Consider the following 18747-nt stretch of genomic DNA (forward strand, 5'->3'; position numbering starts at 1 on the left):
TCAGATATTCAACCACTCAGCTCCTCTCCCAATCTGCACCCCCTCCATGCAGACCTCCTTTCCTGCCCCAGGATGCGATGTAGTGACGTTCCCCCGCCGGCGCACTGAGATTGTCCTTGTCCTAAATGTGTTTGTGCACTGAAGAGGTTACAGGGAAATACAGCTTGCCAGGGGCAGGCAGCTGCTGTTTCCTACGGCTCGCGGCGGCTTGGGGGAAAACAGCAGGATGCCGTGGGGGAGAAGCGGCTCGGCGGCGGCGGCGCTGCTGCTGCTGTCGGGCAGAGCCATCGGGCGCCACAAGGCCAGGTAGGATCAGGCCTTTGCTGCTGATATGGACTCAGGAGCATGAGGTCCATGTATGGATTAGGCTAAAACTATTAGACTAAACAGGGTTTAGGTGCTGGGAAGGATTATTAAACACTGTTCATCTATGATTCCTAGTAGGACTGACGCCTTTAGTAGTTGGAGGAACTATTTTAGGACGCAATTGTTGAATTTCTATTATATTCCTGTTTTGCCGTGTGGCTCCTCTGTCTTTTTGAGACCACTTCTTTTGTCATTCCCTGTATTTAGGATTTTCAGACTGCAGGTCTTAATACGCACTGTATCAGATCTTGAGTAGAAACACTTTTCACAAGGCTGTATTTGTTGCATTCTCTGTGAGCTAAGAGGCTTGCAGTGGAATTCAGCCACGAGGATTAAACACTGTGTTGTTTTCAGCACAAGCTGCTTTTTCAAGTGGATTACTGTATTCCTTGACCCACGTTGTTGTGGCCGGGGTTACGTTAAATCATTTCCCACCATGCTCAAGAGAACAGTTTGACATTTTTGTCAATTCTCCTCTCACAGGGGACGTTTTCCTGTTGATTCTCAGTGTTAATGGAAAGTCCATTCAAAAAGAAACAATGCACAGCACCATGACATTTTACTAATCCTTGTTTTTTTAATTGTGCTTTCACAAACGTAGCACGGAGCTTGTGTTTGTTTCATATTGGAGCATAATGAATCGCTGGCATGGTTTCAGGGTTTTATTAGCAGGTTTAAAAATAATCACAATTCTGATTTACTTCTTGGTCCTTCATATCAAAGTTTCTGAGAAGTTTTTATCAGCACAAAGTCATTTTTTAAGTTGTGATATCAGTTAGATGAGTCTAGCTGAAGAGGTTGGAAACTCTGTGTATAATCTGATAGAAAGCAAGCAGTCGTATGACAGAGGTAACTATGCTCCTAAACTTAAGATACATTTTCCTGGAAATGCATTCCTAAAATAGTTTTATGAACCTTCAAGTAAACAAATAACAGTCAAGTTTAGTTGATGTACAAAATAACGTGTGCATCAGGAGACAATTCAGAAAAAGAAAAACACGTGGGTTTAAGTGGAATGTCATTTTGTCACCCAAACGCCTGGAATGTGTTTCTTGCTGATGTCACGAGGAAGTCAAGAGAAAATTAAGAAGAGATGAGGAGCCAGTGATTGACTGGGGGCCTTGGTGGTGGTGGTGGGGGGGGGGTCACAGCGATGCTCACAAGCTATGTCGACAGACCTGTTACACTTCACAAACTTTCCACACTCACACTCTCTCCTTCGGTCTCATAGACCTGTATAAGCTACCTGATGTCTGTGAACAGCAACTGTTTAGTCATGCTCAATTTGAACCAAGAAGTTGATTATGAGTTTATGAATGGTGCAATAGGTAGCCGGCATCTGCATATAAGGCATGACATGCTTCAGCAGGCCACATCATCAGCTGTAATGCCACAAGTATGTGATAGTTGATATGAAGTCAACCTGTTGCAATGTGAGCTTGGCTGCATAGTTTGAATCCGAAAGGGGAGAAAAATCCTCCTCCTGTTTGATCTGTTTGATTAAGTTACTCCTGGACCACAGAGGTGATTACGTGTCTCATCTTTTCAACAAAGAATCCTTGATTAATTAGCGCAGGTAGAGTAGCTTTGAGTTGGTCAGGGAAGTGACAGATGTACACCTGAGTGGACAAAGAAGCGAGTCAGCTCTCGTTCCTGAGGCCGGAGGCTTCATCGTCCGTTAGTCTTGAACCAATTTGGAAGAAGGAATGTCTCAGTGAAACTTTTTCAGTGTTTTGAAGTGAAAAGATAATAGATTCCTGTTTGAACTAGAGAGGAAGTTGTCAGCCATCAGGCGTGCAGGGCGTGTCCCCACAGAGGTAGGAGGGAGGGGACAGGTGTGAATTATGTGTTGATGTTCAGGGAGTCGTCACTCCCTCCTGCATTCCAGCTCCGGCTCAGAAGCACAGCACACAGCCCTGAGCCCCAGCAGACGCTCCACATCCCTCCCTGCCACCGCACACAGAGACCGGAGCCGAGGACACATTTTGCATCACACTCGCATGGTGTCGAGAAAAGACTGGATGAAGCTCTAGGTTTGCCGGACCGTAATTTCTGGATTTCCTTTATGGATATGGGAGGCAGAGAGGAGGTAGTGGTGACCAGACTCAGGTCCAGCATGCCGTTTCCACACACCAGGCTCAACCGTTTCAGACTCCGTCCTGCCCAGAGCCCGCTGGGGAGCAAGCGCGTGAAGCCATCGTCCTCCAAGAAGAAAGCCAGGTATGTGTGATGGAACAGGAGCGTTTGAGTCGGAGCGGCAGGAGCCAATCGATGAAAGTTTTGGTGAAGGTTGTCTGCGCTTGGAGTGAAGGGTTGTACAGTAAAGATAAAAGCTCTGACTGGGAACTGCAACCTCATGTCATTGTAGACTGGGTTGTTATGGTTTGTGGAGTTTATGCCCCAGAGTCTGTGTAAGAACTTTTAGAAGATGGTGACATTTATAAATATCTTGTTATTGCGGCTGCTGCTGAGTCAGCTGTCTGCAGACCTCTGATCTTCGCAGGCTTGATGCGTATTTATGCATATGTCGGGCAGATTGTGGGCACATGTTGTGGCTTTGGACAGCTGTGTGTGAGGGATACAGCAGCGAGCCACATGATGCATGAAACTAACACTTCTGTATTAGGAATGCTTCAGTCGCAGTTTCTATCCCCACAGGGAATCTTAGATTATCTGATGGCTTTGATGCTATAGATTAAAATTCAAATCTGCTCATCAATCTTCTCTCCACAGGGTTTGATCCAACATAACTTCAGAACACTAAATGGAGATTATCATATAATAATAATATTTTTTTGTGCAGATTTTGCTTGCCCTATTTGCTTCTTTCAGCTTCTATGTTTCAATTATGTGCAGATTTTCTCTGATTTAGATAAGTCATAGTAAGTATAATATCTTGAGGGATGTTATCTGCTGGTTGATCTAAACTGTTCAGATGGCAAGAGCTCACATTTCACTCTGGAGTGTTTCTCTATCAATTTATTGACTAAAAACCCGCTCAGAAAGAATAATCGATCGATAGCGCCCGACAGCTGACATCTGACCCCCTCACTTACTTCACTATCACTGCTGATTCCAGACAAATACACCGGATCTGTGCATATCTCCTCCTCTTCCTCACCGTGCATTCAGCGTCTTGCTCCGTCATTTCACGGTTGCGATATGTCGCGGGAAGAAGGCCTCTTTGAGGGGAAAGTCATCTGCTGAAATGGTTGAGATTTTTTCCAGTGAAATATATGATTGGTTTGAATGGTGCTCACATTACATACGTGCTGTATGTTGGAATGTGACCACACTGGTTCTGAGAACAGTAAAAACATAGCATGACCCATTTCACTCAATAACATTTGACAGGCATCACTGCAGAAGAAGTCCATGAATCATATTTTATGTGACAGGGGCATTTTGCTTCAGTGTTCTGTGTTTGGAGGAGTATCACACTCAATGAGACATAAGTATAGTCACCAAACTGGTATTTTTTATTTTGCCCTTGGTAGAAAAAGAGGTTTTCTCTGAATTAAACCAGTATCTATTGAAACTCTCACATCAAAGCCCCCTCCCCAACGTGAGACGCCTTGAAACTGGTTTAACACACCACAGCACTGACCTGGGTTCAGGCAGCCGGCAGTAGCTGCTGCAAGGATCATCTTTGATAACATTGCTTCAACGCCGAAAGCACGATCACTATATTTAGCTCTGATACATAAGGCAACAATTGTGATCATTGTCTCTGTTCCAAACTGTGCCTTCACTCGGGCATTCCTCGGATACGCACCAGTGACGTCGGCACGGAGATGTGCTGACTGCAGGAATGTGACTGAACCGCACGGCGATCCAGTGAGTCAGCTGACCACTTCCTGTGTCTGAGAGCAGCAGGTCACCGTTTTAGTGCTGCAGGGTGTGAGGGCCAGCTAAGTGTGTGTGTGGGTGTTTGTGTGCGTGTCTGTGTGTGTGCATGTCTGTGTGTGTGTGTGGGTGTGTGTGTGGGTGTTTGTGTGCGTGTCTGTGTGTGTGCGTGTCTGTGTGTGTGTGTGGGTGTGTGTGTGGGGTCCATTGTTGTCAGAGAACAGCATCCTCTGCTGTTGAGTGAGTGCAGGAAAAGCAGAGTGTGTTTTCCCTGCTCATTTTCAGAAAGGGAACACAGCAGATGTAGATGAATCGTGTTTTTTTTATATTTATTTGAATTTTTCACTAGATGTTTTGTCTGCTATTGTCAGTGGGTGGAGCCCATGTGTGTGTTTCAGCTGGAAGAGGGGTGTGGCCCTTATGAACACAGATTTCATAACACTACACTGACATCTAGTGGATGTACAGGGTACCTTTTCTCCCGGCCACATTTCCCAAGAACAATAGAGACCCCCCTCTGCCGCTCGCCATCTCTCTCCTCACGCCGGCCCTTCCTCCATCCCTCTCCTTTTGTCTCTCCATCCCTCTGGGCTCTCCCCCCCCGGCCGACACATCCTCTCCACCGCTCCTCCTGTGTTTGTATGTGTCTTTGTGTCTTTGTGTCTCTGCACGTTCTGTTTGCATGCATGCGTGCGATTTCTTTACGTGTGTGTCTGTCTGCACCAGAGACCCCAGCCCCACCGAGATGAGTGTGGAGCCCTGGGCCAGCCCGCAGGACCAGGCAGCCGCTGAGCATCCACACAGCACGCTACCCGCCCAGGACCAGGAGCAGCACCCCGACAAACTCTGCCTGGACTCCTTCTGGAGCGAGGTGGAGACCATCCGACAGGGGAGTGGCTACACGGACCTGGACTGCAGCAGGAGAGACTCCCGACAGTCAGAAGGTAAATACGGCGCCGAGCACCACTGATGGATGCAGATAACATACAATACGTCCTCATGGGTTTATGCAGAAGAATTACACGCCTTTAATTTAACACAGCTGCTCCCGACATCCTGCATGAGGGGATGCATTTGCCATGGCAACATATCGGGTTTCTCTCATGCAGCAAAGAAGCCCTCATCACCATGACAACGCTATCAAGCACTCATGGGCAGGGATGTTTTGTTCCCACAAACCAAACAGCCACTCACGTGTGCTGACCTGAAGGGAAACTCATTTTATTGTGCCCATTGAAGCTTTCTGATTGTGTTAATTCCACCTCTGATGGGTGCGTTTGATTTTATGTTAAACAAAGGTGCTTTGTTTTTGTTGTTTTTTTCACTAATGAGTAAAACCTTTAAAGTCTGGATTTTACTGTGTTGGTCTGTTGTGCCTCGTTTTTATTTTAAGAGGGTAAACCCATTTGTTTTGCTCTTCTTTAAATGTAAACCCTGTGCTAAATTCTGTATTTAGTCTCCAAGAGCCAGATGCACCAGCTCTTCATAACTCAGTCTTTTTTCTTAACTATGGTCAGACCCCACCCCTCAACCAAATTTCATGGAAATTAGTTGAGTAGTTTTCACTTACCCGAACGACTGACCGACCAACTAACTTACCACCAAGCGGAGGTACATTTTTGGACATAAAAAGGAAGATGTATATGAGATATGGTTGGGGTATCTTATTCTGACAAACTAAAGGAATTGCTGTTGCAACAGAATCTAGACAGCTAGTCAAAGTTTATACAAACTGAAAGTACTTCCACATCTTGTTTTCTGTCAGTGTGTATTCATGTGTGTCTTGTGTGTATCTCATTTGTGTCGCCTGTGTGTGTCTTAGAAGGTGAGCAGGAGGAGCAGTGGTTGGCTGACGCTGGTTTGTCCAACCTCATCGGCGAGGACAGCGGAGATGTGGACAATGAGGTGTTGCTGTCCACTCTGACCCGCACGCAGGCCGAGGCCGTCCAGCGCCGACTGGACTCCTACACGCTCTCCCTCCGCAAGAGGAACAAATCAACGCCCCGCGACGTTCGCGACATCTTCAACTCTCAGGTCAGGACTGTGAGATACTTCATACTTTACTCAATCTCCGAGTGAGGTTCTGGTGGAGGAGGAAAACAAAGGACCACTAGTTTTCAAATGATCTACAAATAGATGAGAAATTAGAAGGAAATGATTGAGTAATTGACGGGTATAATATATATATGTCGTTCATAATGCTGGGTAACATCTGTACATACAGTTCAGGTATCACAACTTTACTGTGACATATACATTTATTATTACTGTTGTTCTGAAATACAGAGCCTGTCTGGCCTGAAGTACTAGAGGGACGCTTTGTAAGCGCATACCTCCTCCAAGGCTAACACCCTATCTCGTCCCTTAAAGACAGTGAAACATTAATCCTGGATCTGCCCGTTTATCCGGATCTGGGTTCTTCCCTGGGTCATACGCCACACCTCCATAAAAAAAATGAAGAAAAATGTAAAGCACCTGTTTCCCATGTGACAGTCAGGACCCAGTGTGCGTGTCTGGCTGTGCGCAGAGGGGCTGCCCTGTGACAATACAGTCAAATCGTATGTAAAGGCCAAGCTTTGTCCTCCCTGTCTGTCTGAGACGTCCTGAGAGACGGTGTTCTCCTGATCGCTATCAACCTTTGGTCAAAAGAAACAGTCTTTATGTCTGTGTTCCTCTGCCCAGAGGACAAAGTAAAAGACTGCTCCTGCTCCAAGGGACGGTGGAAATGTAATTCACTCAGTTTGTTGTGTTTGTGTTTGTGACGTGTTGATGTTCTTTCTCACCAGACTCTTCTGCCTGACTCTCAGCACGGTGAAGACCCGGCCCAAGACAGCATGGCTTCTGTTGCCAAGACACCACTCTCAGGTAAGAGCTACACAATGGATGAGAGTAAATCAGAAATAAAACTAGACAGTGATTGGGGGAATAACAAGAAAGATTCTATCGCTAATCAAGAAAATTAAAGAAGGGAAGTTATCAGGTCACAAAATCAGGTTTATGTATAATATGTCACGTGCCTTCAAATTTTCCGTTCCACCTCAGCGGTGGACTTGCCTAAATAATAATAACGAATTGATTGTCGTGTGTATGTGTTTGTTTTCTGCTCAGCTCTGACACCAGAGCACCGGCGAGGTGTCCCTAAAGAGGAATTCTTCATCACCGACGTGGCTTACTGCGAACAGGCCGTCATCTTCCTCAAACAGGCCAAACTGCCGCATAACAACAGCCAACGCAGGAAGGAGGACGGGACCCTGCCTGTAAGAACCCAAACACTCACCTTCTCCTACTCATGGTCCTGAGTGACTGTAATTGTAAAATGTTGAGCATAAAAGGGAAACTGAAGCCGGTTTGAAAGTTTATAGAAAAGAGGATCTGATAAGAATGACATAGTTTTGTGGAAAGGCAGAGGACATGCATGATAAAAAGCAAAACCTACTCACAGTTTGGTTTGTGCATCAGGGTGGAATTTTATCTTCAGTCATCTGCCTTTTCAGCCAGTGTCAGTAAAAGTCATAACAAAGTTCAGGTACAAGGTTAGAACTGAGTTATAAAATATTTGAAATGCAATACTTAAACATGTTCAGTTGTCACTACTGTTGTACACACTGTGTCCAAAGCTTCTTTCTTTTTGTTGTAAGTTATTAGTCTCAACTCAAGTTTCATCCAATCTCTTTTTAACTCTCTTCGTTTTTTAAACTAGTCAAAAATCATTTAAAACAGTTTTCTACATTCTTATATTGTTTTGCTCAAAGTATTTAATACAGTTGCAGGAACAAATTTTGAATCCACTCCAAAGTCATATTGGAACCATTGATTTAATTTTTGCTTAATTTGTGGTTAGGATTTGGTTGTATTAAGTGACAAATAAACATAATTGCAACTCCAAAAATCAATTGTAGTAGTTCAACATTTTCACTTAATATTTCACAGAAGTTATTTAACATTTCAGTCTATTTTGTATATTTGGGTCAGTCTGAGTTTGAATATTTGTGTTCGCCTGAAAATAATAATAATAATATTAGACATACACATTCACACATATGAACGTTATTGCTACTCAGCTCGACTGTGGGTTACGTAACAAGATTAATTGGAATAAAGGAATTAGCTCAAAACAAAACAGAGTTGTTGTGTCCAGTAGATTTATTTTCCTATTTCAGGCCTAAATACATTTAATCAGTAACATGGAGGAATTAGTGTTTTTTTAAATGAGGTTGTGGATTTATCCTGTTGCTGCATTTACAGGACGAGGCCTCATGAAGTATCAAACAATTGAAAAACATAAACTTGCTGTTTGCACATGATTTATAAAAGTCTCCATTTTCTTATTTTTGTTCCTCCCCTGCTCACCTCTGCTCTGGATTTTCTCTCCTCTTCTTTAAACATTGGTTAAACATTTCTTCATGTTTTTATCTCCTCTTTCCACCCCCCAACTCCAATCCCTCTCTCCTCACTTCTCTCCTCCCCTCCTCACTGTCACCACCTCAGCGGGTGATCTGCCCCAAGTGCCGCCTCGGAGTGACTCGGATCCAAGATCTCTCCCACACCGACATGAAGAAGGTGCGTCAGCTGGCTCACATCGACATGACGGCGCTGAGCGACCTCCTGGAGCTCGAGGTCAAAAGGCACAAGTCGGGCAAGAGGAAAATCCCAGGTACGCAGGCTCTCGGGGGCCATGCACACACAAGGGAGCAAAATACACACTGAAATAGTCCCGTAGATTACATCTGTTTGGAATGTGCAGTGTTTTTTTCTGTTTGAGCCAAAGAAAAACAACGACATGAACTGACATTTAAAACTTGTTCTACCGAAACTGTTTCTGTGCAGTTTGTATTTTCAGCATGTTTAAAATCTAAATATGCTTTAGTCTCGTAATATTTTTTACAATGCACTCGAACTAAAATAAAATAAATAATAAATACTCTGCTTACATATTCTTTATTAAAACATTAATGATTCATAAGTAATCTGTGCAGTTTTTTGTGAGCAGCCACATTTGGACACACTGCAGTGAGAGCAAGTAGGTGCGCTGACCCACACACGATAACAGCAGTGATTGCACTGCAGTATGGATGTAGGCACACGTGCACAACGCTGTACAAGGACTGAGCGACTGAAGGACACTTTGATGTTTTACAGAGAGCTCTCTCTTCGGGGTGCAGTTGGCCACGCTGCTGGACAGCGATCAGAAAGTGAAGCCCAACACCTCCACGCCTCTCTTCCTGCAGGCGGTGAGAACCCAAATTGCCATATTGTGTTACATGACCTCCACAAACCTCTCAGGAGCCGGCGGTCATGTCAAGGAAATGACATGCTGCTTCTTGTGTGTTTCAAATATGCGTTGATACTCAATGTCAAAGTGTAGGACGAGTTGTCTGGTCATGTAGACGATGCTGTGCTCAAGAAAAGATGCATAACACTGGTAAAATGTTTGAAGGGAAAATTACTACATCTACTTGTCAACCCTGATGACTCAAACGATAAAGTTTAGTTCATAAACCACATCTTAAGATGGAGCAGATAAAATGATCTGTGTCCTCTAAATGTGAAAGGCTTTGACCACACCCTGTATGTAGCAGCAGTTACTGAGAATGACCAGCAGAGGTGAGCAAGAGATTCTTATCTGCAAACGCCTGCTCTCCACTAATGTCTCTTTCCCTCTCTCTTTCCCTCTCTCTCTCTCTCTCTCTCTCTCTCTCTCTCTCTCTCTCTCTCTCTCTCTCTCTCTCTCTCTCTCTTCTCTCTTTGCAGATGTTGTCGTTTCTGGAGAAGAAAGGAGTCGACTCAGAGGGGATCCTGCGGGTACCAGGGTCTCAGTCCAGAATCAAGGTACAAAATCTGGATCCGCAGCGATTCCTGTCATACAACATCCAACTCTGTAGCAGATTGACTTTTCAAGTCACCCCTCTCTTTCTGTGTTATGTTTAAAGCAAAGAAATTAATTAATGTTCTATGACCTAAAGATCAGACCAAATATCGATACTGTAAAATGTCAGAAGGGGTAAAATTGAGAAAAATCAACACACTGAGTTTAACTACCTTTGGCATTTAGAAGAAAACAAGGTCCAATGAAACAAAATCAATATGTTTAAAGTTGCAGCCAGGATGCCCTTCACGATTCTGTGTTTAATTCACCACATGCACTAATTGTGTAGACATGATATCTAAACTGCCAGTAGAGGGCATCAACGTGCACTGCAAACAGAAGTATAGATCATGGAATTGACTGCTATGAGCAATGATTCTGCCAAAATGTTATGCCGACAAAAATTTTCATATTAGTGGATATAGATAATTAAAATGATAAATGTCACATAATTTTTCGATGACATTAAAAAAGTGATTGTTTCTCCCGAGTGAAGGTTTTAAAATCTTCTTTTTGATCAGAATATTACAAACTGTTAATAAACAGCAAAACATTTGACAAATCTGACGTACATCAGTTATGTGTAATTGCTCCTTACTGCACAATGTTTATTAATTGTAGGAAATGAGCTGGGTTTTTATGGTTTGTTGTTATTTAGATTTAATCAACTAATTTTAATATATAATCAAGTTTTTAAATAGCTTCTCCAGAAACACAACTTGATAAGATGCATCTAAAATCGAATAACTTAGAGGCAGAAGTTTACACGGACAGTGTATTTGCCGTAACTCTGCTCTGATACAAACGTCTGGTTGTTATTCTCTCTGCAGCTGCTGCAGCAGAACTTGGAGGCAAACTTCTACTCGGGTCAGGTGAGCTGGGACGAAGTGAGTCCAAACGACGCCGCCGCACTGCTGAAGAAGTTCATCCGGGAGCTGCCCGCTCCTCTGCTCACCGCCGAGTACCTCAACACCTTCAGCGGCGTCAGAGGTCAGAGGACCCCAACTTCTTAGATTCATACTGTGCATACACTGAACAATAAGCTTCAGCAATGTTGCAACACAATTATACACACATTCTATTTTGGTCATTTCACATTGTTGTCCACAGAGACAGGACAAATGTCTGTTCAGATTAGATTCCACTTTCAGGACAGTGTTAAATCACACTTACAAAACATCCTGCTCTCAGATAGTTACCTAATTCTCTGTGATAAATCATCCAGCGTGTCAGTATGTAGATGGGTGTGTTGCTGAAGTGACTGACTTTGTGATTTATGTGTTTGCATATCTGGCAAGTTGCATATTTACTTTATGAAGCAGGCATTCACAAAATTCCTCTGCCCCTCTGCTGCAAATATTTGTGCTGCCCTGTTCTCCAGATAGCTCAGCACATGATAATTACCTGAGTGTCTTTACATGACCAAAACTTCGTGTGACGCTTATCTTTCCTTCTTCATCGGACAAATCAACCTCTGGATGAACAAGTTCAGAGCCTTTAAAGAAGCATCACACACACACACAGAGGAGAGTGAGGGATCTCATCTTAGTTTCACCTTAATGAAACAATGGGTTGATATTAATATAAACTGATTGATGACTCACTGATGTGTCGTTTGTGAGGAGACTCATGATATATGACATGAAACCACAGAGACGTAAACTAACAGATGTAATGACCAGCTGTCATGAAGCCGTTCATCTTTAGACATCCCATTATTCACAGTCAAACACAGGAAATGAAGAGGGTGTGTGTGTGTGAGTGTGTGTGTGTGTGTGTTCAACCTGTCTTACCTTCGCTCCTCCCTCCTTCTTTAGACATCACAGAGCTGAAGCAGAAACTCCACATGTTGAACTTGCTCATCCTGCTGCTGCCTGAGCCCAACAGGAACACACTGAAGGTACACACACACACACACACACACACACATACACACAATCTACATGTACAAATTTGATTTAAGCACATTTGCAATAGTCTGAATATGTTTACCGAGCATGCACTTGATCTGACGGTGAAAATATATAAAAAAATTGTTTTGGCGGAAATTAATGTAATCTTGACACATGACAACATGACAAGAATCATACAGAATTTATAAATGATCCTAAAAATTGTTAAATTTGACAACCACATTTTTTTGATTCACCAAACTCTACAAGTTCATAAAGTTCATAAAACATGCCTGACACTGTTTCACGATGTCACATTAAGCTGCTTCTAATCCACACTTTAAACACTCTGCTGCGTTGTATAATGACTTACATTAAGCACGATGACTCACTCTCACTGACACAAGAGTGCAGTCAGCTCCACTTATAGCATCCAGAGGCATGAAACCCACCTGATGTAATTACTCTGACTCCAGTGGAGGCAGCTGAAACCTTCTGTGCATCAACACACGTCTCAGCCGAGGTGTTTCAGGCATCCTGACTGCTCACTGTACTCCAGTTTGAGCTTCAGTTTCTCTTTTCAAAGACATTTACACATCATTCAGCTGAATGTTTAAAACTCTGTACAGGTGGTGCTGGATCAAAACTCTTCTCAGTCTCCAGCTTCATGTATCCGTGTCTCTGTTAATGTCTCCTCCAGGCTCTCCTTGAGTTCCTCAGTAAGGTGGTTTCCAGGGAGAAGAGGAACAGGATGAACCTTTGGGCCGTGGCAACCATCATGGCTCCAAACCTCTTCCTCCATAAGGCCATCCCCAGCCGACTGACGGAGGGGGCAGAGAAGGGACATGCGGAGAAAGCAGCTGATGTCATGAGGCTGCTCATCCGCTACCAGGACCTGCTCTGGACGGTGGGTGATAGAGAGCAGACATGTACCTTTCATCATGTGCTTTGACATTTCAATCTCCAAGTCGGGAATGAAATAGCAGCTTAAGCTTAAATTTAACTGGAAGGGTAATTCTAGTTCAAGTAAATGGACCTCATGAACAGTTACAAGAGTTTTTGGCTGTGCTCAGATTCTAGAGATATTTCTTTGCAAGAAAATCTAAGTATAACTAAAACGCTACTCCATTTTTCTTTTTTCCTCAGATCCCCAACTTCCTCATGAGCCAGGTGCGTAAGCTGAACGAGAACAGTAACCGACGTTACCAGTTTTACGACCGACGCATCAAGAACCTGCTGAGGAAGATCCACACAGACAGCCGGGAAAAACCGGAGAAAAACACCTCAGAGGTGAGTGGGTTCAACAACACTGCTCCTGCTAGTACTCTCATATTACTGTACTGAATCTTCTCCTTCTATCTTGGACCTTTGCGACTTTATAACATCCCAAAGCTCTCTTGTGCGATGGCTGAAACTGCCTTTGGTGAGGCATCTGCTGTCAGATGGTAGTGATGATGTTGCTCCCATATCAGTTAACGGCAAGTAAGCAGCATTGAGTCTCCCTCACAAATTCTCCTACTGAACAAGGCTCCAGCTTCTACGCCACTTGCTCACTTACCACAAACATCCTGTGGAACATCCTCTCTGTCAACTTTATCCAAGAGTATTTGTCCATCCACTACATCCTGTTTAGCTGCTCGAGCAGTAATGATGATTGAGATTGAACTTTTTCATCAAAGTGAGCGCGTCCGAGCAAACTCCGTACAATGACTTGTCTTTTATTACAGAAAAAAATGATCTTTTCTATTAGAAATAGTGCGTTTCTCATCTACTCTTCTTGACAGTCGACATATTGCTTATTTTCAATCACATGTAGATCTGTGAGAAGCAGATACTGGGCTGTGATAATCTCACATGAGTGTTTAAAACTTGCTAAATGCTTGAGAACCCACAGATGATTAAAATCTGTTAAAACAGTAGCTTCTGCTGAAGGTGTCACAGTTCAAGCAGAACTCTTTGTGTGTACGTCAAAGTTTTACTGCTGTTGCTTCATATATTTATTATGGTGCTGAATGTTCTCTTCCTCTCTTTCTTTCTATAGCAGAGCCGTACGGTGAAGATCCAGGTCGGGGATCTGGTGAGCGGCACCCTGGAGTTTCAGCTCAACATCAACTCACGAACCTCAGACCTGCTCGCCCAGTTTCAGCGCCAGTTTCACCGTCAGTTCCTCCGCAGCCCCGAAAATGGAAAAGGCAAAATGAGAAGGTACAATACTAAGCAGAGTTTAAAGGACGACAGACGCTGGCCTCAGCTTTCTATTCATTTTAATGCTGTGTGCACTATTTGCATTTATTCAGGCAATTGAATTCATTGCATTATGCTTCTACAAGTTTTCATTGACAAAATAAAGAAAGCACAATGTGGCTACCGAAGCTTTCGCCATACATGCATCTGTTTGAACTCTCCAGCAGAAGTCAGATGTCATCTATAAACTTTAATTATCAGTTTTGTCACCTGATGACAGATCCTGATTCGTGCACATTATGTCTCTCAACAGAAACGGCTCGGTGGCGTATCCGGACTGCGCCGTGTACGAAGTGGGCGGGAACATCGGTGAGTGAATGTGGCTGCGCTGGTTTTACCGTGATCAGAGCAGCGCTGACATTTGCATGTCTTTCTGCTCATTGAGCTGATGGGGGTTGCGTGCATCTGCAGTTTTCAGAGCAGACGAAAGCTTATTACACATGTCTGTGCTCTCACAGGAGAGATGACAAGGTCAACAGCAACACAAGTTCAGTCTCCACTTTGTGATGGAAATATTTTAAACCTTGATGACTGACTTGTACAAATGATATTGATGTAAACACAAGTTTTGAAATTTATACTACAGTCAAAACTTTAATTTAATTCAATTGTATTTGTATTGCACCTAATCACAACAGCAAACAGTTAAATAATTTAGTTGTGCATTGGTAAATCATTTAATTCATCTTCTATGCAAAAACGTCAATACAAATTCCAGTGAAAGCCTCTCAATTGTGAAAATGTGCAGCTTTTGGAGCAGTTTTATGTCATTTTAAACTTGAATACTTGTGTTTTGGACTGTTTGTATGAAACCACACAGCAGAAGACATAAATTCCTACATTGTAACAGTTAACAGCACGGTTCAAAGAATTTCAAAGAAACATTAAACAAATAACAGTTTGTTGCAGCTCTAACTGAAAAAAACTAAAACTTTTTATCCAGCTCATTAGTGAACAATTCCAATAACTCGAGATTCAAGTTAAGACCTTTTCCGTGTGTGTTTCTGCAGGCGAGCACTGTCTGGATGCCGACACACACCTTCAGGATCTGTACAACCATAACCCAGGAGGCGAGTGGGTCATCAAGCTGAGACCCAACGCCGGCCGAGGGCTGTGACACGGAGGCCGTGGACAGACTGAAGGATTCTGGGAACAGGTCTCTGAAGATGACAATAGCAAAGCGTGAGAAAAGATCAAATCCACGCCGCCTCCTGTTCAACCTCTGAGCAACACAGGAGAGAGAGAGACAGACAGATGGAGGGAGGGAGAGGAAATAGAAAAAGGGAGACTCTGCCGGGAGCAGAGCCTAAAAGCAGTCTATGATCAGATGGACACACACACACACACTGCGCATTTTCGTCTTTCCCTCCATCTTCCTCTGCCCCCTCTCCATCATTTCTCTCCGGGGCTGCGGTGCCGAGAGCGAAAGAGCTGCTGACGTGACTCATTACTTCCGACAGAGAACCTGCTGCATAGAAGAGCGGCCGGGCAGTTTGGTTCACCATCTTTCCTCCCGAACCGTCGTGTTCAACCATTAGAGAGCAGATGGGGCTGCAGAGCACCTCTGGCTACAGAGAGCCGAGTCCCTCCCCTTCTCTCAGGCCAGTCACACTGCCTGTTTTTCATTCCGGAGCCTTTAAACAAAAAAGGAAACATGATTCCTTTGTTTTCTGTCCATTTTCTACGCTAAATAAAATTGCTGCACTTTTTGTTGTTTTTCTAGAAGAGAAAACCCCATTATTTAAAGTGTGACGTCTGTATTGACTTTAAAGCAGAAGCTGACAACACAAGATCAGAACACACACCCAGAGAGAGAGCTGAGATCTTTATTCAGATGTCGAAAGAAAAGGCCTTTGTGTCATTTTCACTTTAGATATATGACAATAACAAGTCTTTAATGGTATCAGCTGTTATCTAAGCATTTTCTCCTGCACATGTACTTATTATACAGAGTTGGATAGAAACTCGCTCACACAAACACATGACGTTCCCTAAAATCCACCAAACCAGGCTCCTCGATTCAGAAGCCACAAAAGTTGAAACCCCGGACCGCTATTTTTTAAAGTCTATCATTAACAATTATAGAGGAATAAAATAATAAAAAGGATGCACATTGAGCTATAGTGAGGTAAAGGTCAACAAGAAATCTTCCTCATACTTTATTCCCTAAATTCTGGACAAAAATCATATTAATGCATCTTGGTGTCACATTATTATTTCCCCCTGGCCATACACACCCCCTCAGTTTGAGAACCACTGCCCTGTGTTGATTACAAAAATCAGTTTACCTGTTTATATGTCTTAAACACACTGCCGATGAACAGATGCTCATTTAGCTCAGAATATGGACAGAAAACCCTTTTTTCCTATTTAAGAAACATTTATAGTAATAATAAAAATGGCCACCAGATAAGATTCATTGAAAAGCGCGAGGAACAGAAGCCAAACTGGAAATGATGCTGGGACGTCAGCTCTTTGTAAACACACAGTTACAGATCAATCGACTAATAAACCGCTTGATCTGTATCACTCTCTCTCTCCCTCTCTCTCCCTCTCTCCTGCCGTCACTTTGACCACAAATGAAACAAAGAGCGAGGATCCTCTGCGTCGGCTCCTTTTCTTCCCTCTCTGCCATTCAAAGCGGGAGAGAGACCCCGGTGAACTGATACCCCCCCCCTTTTATCTGTGAAACCCCTGAAATCTCCTGGGCCTTATAAAAATCCACGGACTTCCAAGGACCCTTGACATGAACAGATCTGAGCTCAAAGAGACGATCTCTCTTTTTTTCCCTTCTTTGATACCGGGGGGATTTGGTGTCACAACCTCAAGGACAACGATTGCACGTCTTTAAAAAAAAAAAAAAGGGAGTTGTTAAGGACTCACCGTGAAGCTGGTCTTCAGTTAAACTCATGAATGGAGCCGAAAGTGCTGAAGTGACTCCTGGGGTGGACTGGGATTATTGTTATTGTTATTTATATGAATGTAAAACCGTTGTTGCTTCCGTATCTGATGAGTATTCGGTAGACTAGACAGATTTTCGGATAACGCTGCTCTCAGTGTTGTGTTAAGTCGCCCATACCCAGTGTGGGAATTTGCAGTGTTGTTGTACATATTTTTTTTTAACGGACCTCTTTAAATCTGTTTCTCCTGAACAGAACAGTGAGATGAATTTCTTTGTGTAAATATTTCTCAGTCCTGCTGGAATCTGTGCAGCAGGACGGTTTGATGTGATCGCGTAGCTTCTCGAAGCCATTAAGTTATTCCACATACACACACACACACACAAAGCAGCAAATGAATGTGTTTAACATTTTGTACCCGACCTCACACGCCTATCGTTCGCTCCTCGCAACCGGAGCCATGTTGTCGCCGCGCGGCCATTTTGTGGAAGCGTCTCGAACACTGCACTCGATAGACAGAGTAATGACAGCCGGCCCCGGCACCGACATCCATCAACACCCCTCCGCTCCATCTCTGTCACCGCCCTAATAATGGCCCATAATGGCAGCACAGCGCCTGCATCAGAAAGGCGGCGGAGGAATCACATTTCCTTGATAAAGGAGGGGGTTAATAAATGGCTGTTATAAATTCTGATGGCCTGGACCTGGCGACAGCAGCAGGAGCGTGTGCGTATGTGTTGTGTGTGTGTGTGTTTATGTGCATACATGTGTGTGACGAGCTTCATTACACAAGTCCAATTGGCCCATCCCAGGGTCCCGGGCACAGTTCAGTGCCTCGGCACAAAGCGAGCTGATGAAACTGCCTTCTGCTGACAATCAGGAGAACTAGGTCACCTCTGAAGCAGCTTCCCAGAGGGCGAGCGGAGTGTGAGTCCACACACCCCCGAGCAGCGGAGCACATGGACGCATATTGTCCAAACACACATGACACACACACACACGGACAAAATAAGGGGGCAAAAGTTCACACACACACAACACCCGTTTCCTGTTGACTCTGTCTGTGTTTGTAAATATGTGAATGTTTGTGTGTGTGTGTGAGAGAGAAGGAGAAGTTTAGCTGTAGATCTCTGGAACTGTTTAAGATCACTCAACACTAAATGATGGACAGTGATGTGGACACTAATCATCAAAATGTGGCTGTGCTGTCACTGTGGTTGAAGATTTTAGTCTTCAGACATCAGAATGTATATTTATGCCCTTTACACCTGTCATTGTTTTTTAATACGTATGTGAAAACACTTTGCTGTAGAAAGAAAACAACTTTTGAAAAATGTTCCTTTTCTATGTGAATAAATGTGAATCTAATGTTGTGCTGAACATGATTTATTTTCTCAATATGGGGTTTATAATGGGTGTGGTGGAGAGATAGTATCTGCACGAGCATCATTCATCAAAACTGCAGATGCATCAGCTCCTGCTGCCACATCCATGCATCCAAAGAGAGAAGCAAACACACGCAGCTCAGAGGAAACTGGGGAAAAATCTGAAGTGAAGTATTGGTTTATTCTGCAGAATTGATCAATAAAGAGATTAACCTTGTAATGTGTGTGGGTGGAGAGGCCACTGCTGC

General features: G+C 43.6%; 1 protein-coding gene across 1 annotated transcript; it reads left to right on the forward strand.

Moving 5' to 3' along the window:
- The first annotated feature begins 2482 nt into the window (after nucleotides 1-2482).
- LOC132999506 (rho GTPase-activating protein 40) lies at nucleotides 2483-18415 on the forward strand. Its single transcript, XM_061069194.1, has 15 exons — nucleotides 2483-2586; nucleotides 4939-5156; nucleotides 6035-6246; nucleotides 6999-7077; nucleotides 7321-7469; nucleotides 8701-8866; nucleotides 9352-9443; nucleotides 9964-10041; nucleotides 10909-11068; nucleotides 11896-11978; nucleotides 12671-12877; nucleotides 13117-13260; nucleotides 14012-14175; nucleotides 14468-14523; nucleotides 15225-18415. Exons 1-15 carry the CDS (start codon nucleotides 2483-2485, stop codon nucleotides 15329-15331), a joined length of 2019 nt encoding a protein of 672 aa, XP_060925177.1. The 3' UTR covers nucleotides 15332-18415.
- The last annotated feature ends 332 nt before the right edge of the window (nucleotides 18416-18747 follow it).

The sequence above is a fragment of the Limanda limanda genome, chromosome 4, assembly GCF_963576545.1.
Source record: "Limanda limanda chromosome 4, fLimLim1.1, whole genome shotgun sequence".
Taxonomy (NCBI): domain Eukaryota; kingdom Metazoa; phylum Chordata; class Actinopteri; order Pleuronectiformes; family Pleuronectidae; genus Limanda; species Limanda limanda.

Bases quoted from the DNA above. Each gene is read 5' to 3' on its own strand.
- LOC132999506 (XM_061069194.1), top strand. From the start codon at position 2,483: ATGCCGTTTCCACACACCAGGCTCAACCGTTTCAGACTCCGTCCTGCC. The intron at 7,078-7,320 runs GTAAGAGCTACA...TTTTCTGCTCAG, and splicing joins TGCCAAGACACCACTCTCAG to CTCTGACACCAGAGCACCGG. The intron at 9,444-9,963 runs GTGAGAACCCAA...CTCTCTTTGCAG, and splicing joins CGCCTCTCTTCCTGCAGGCG to ATGTTGTCGTTTCTGGAGAA.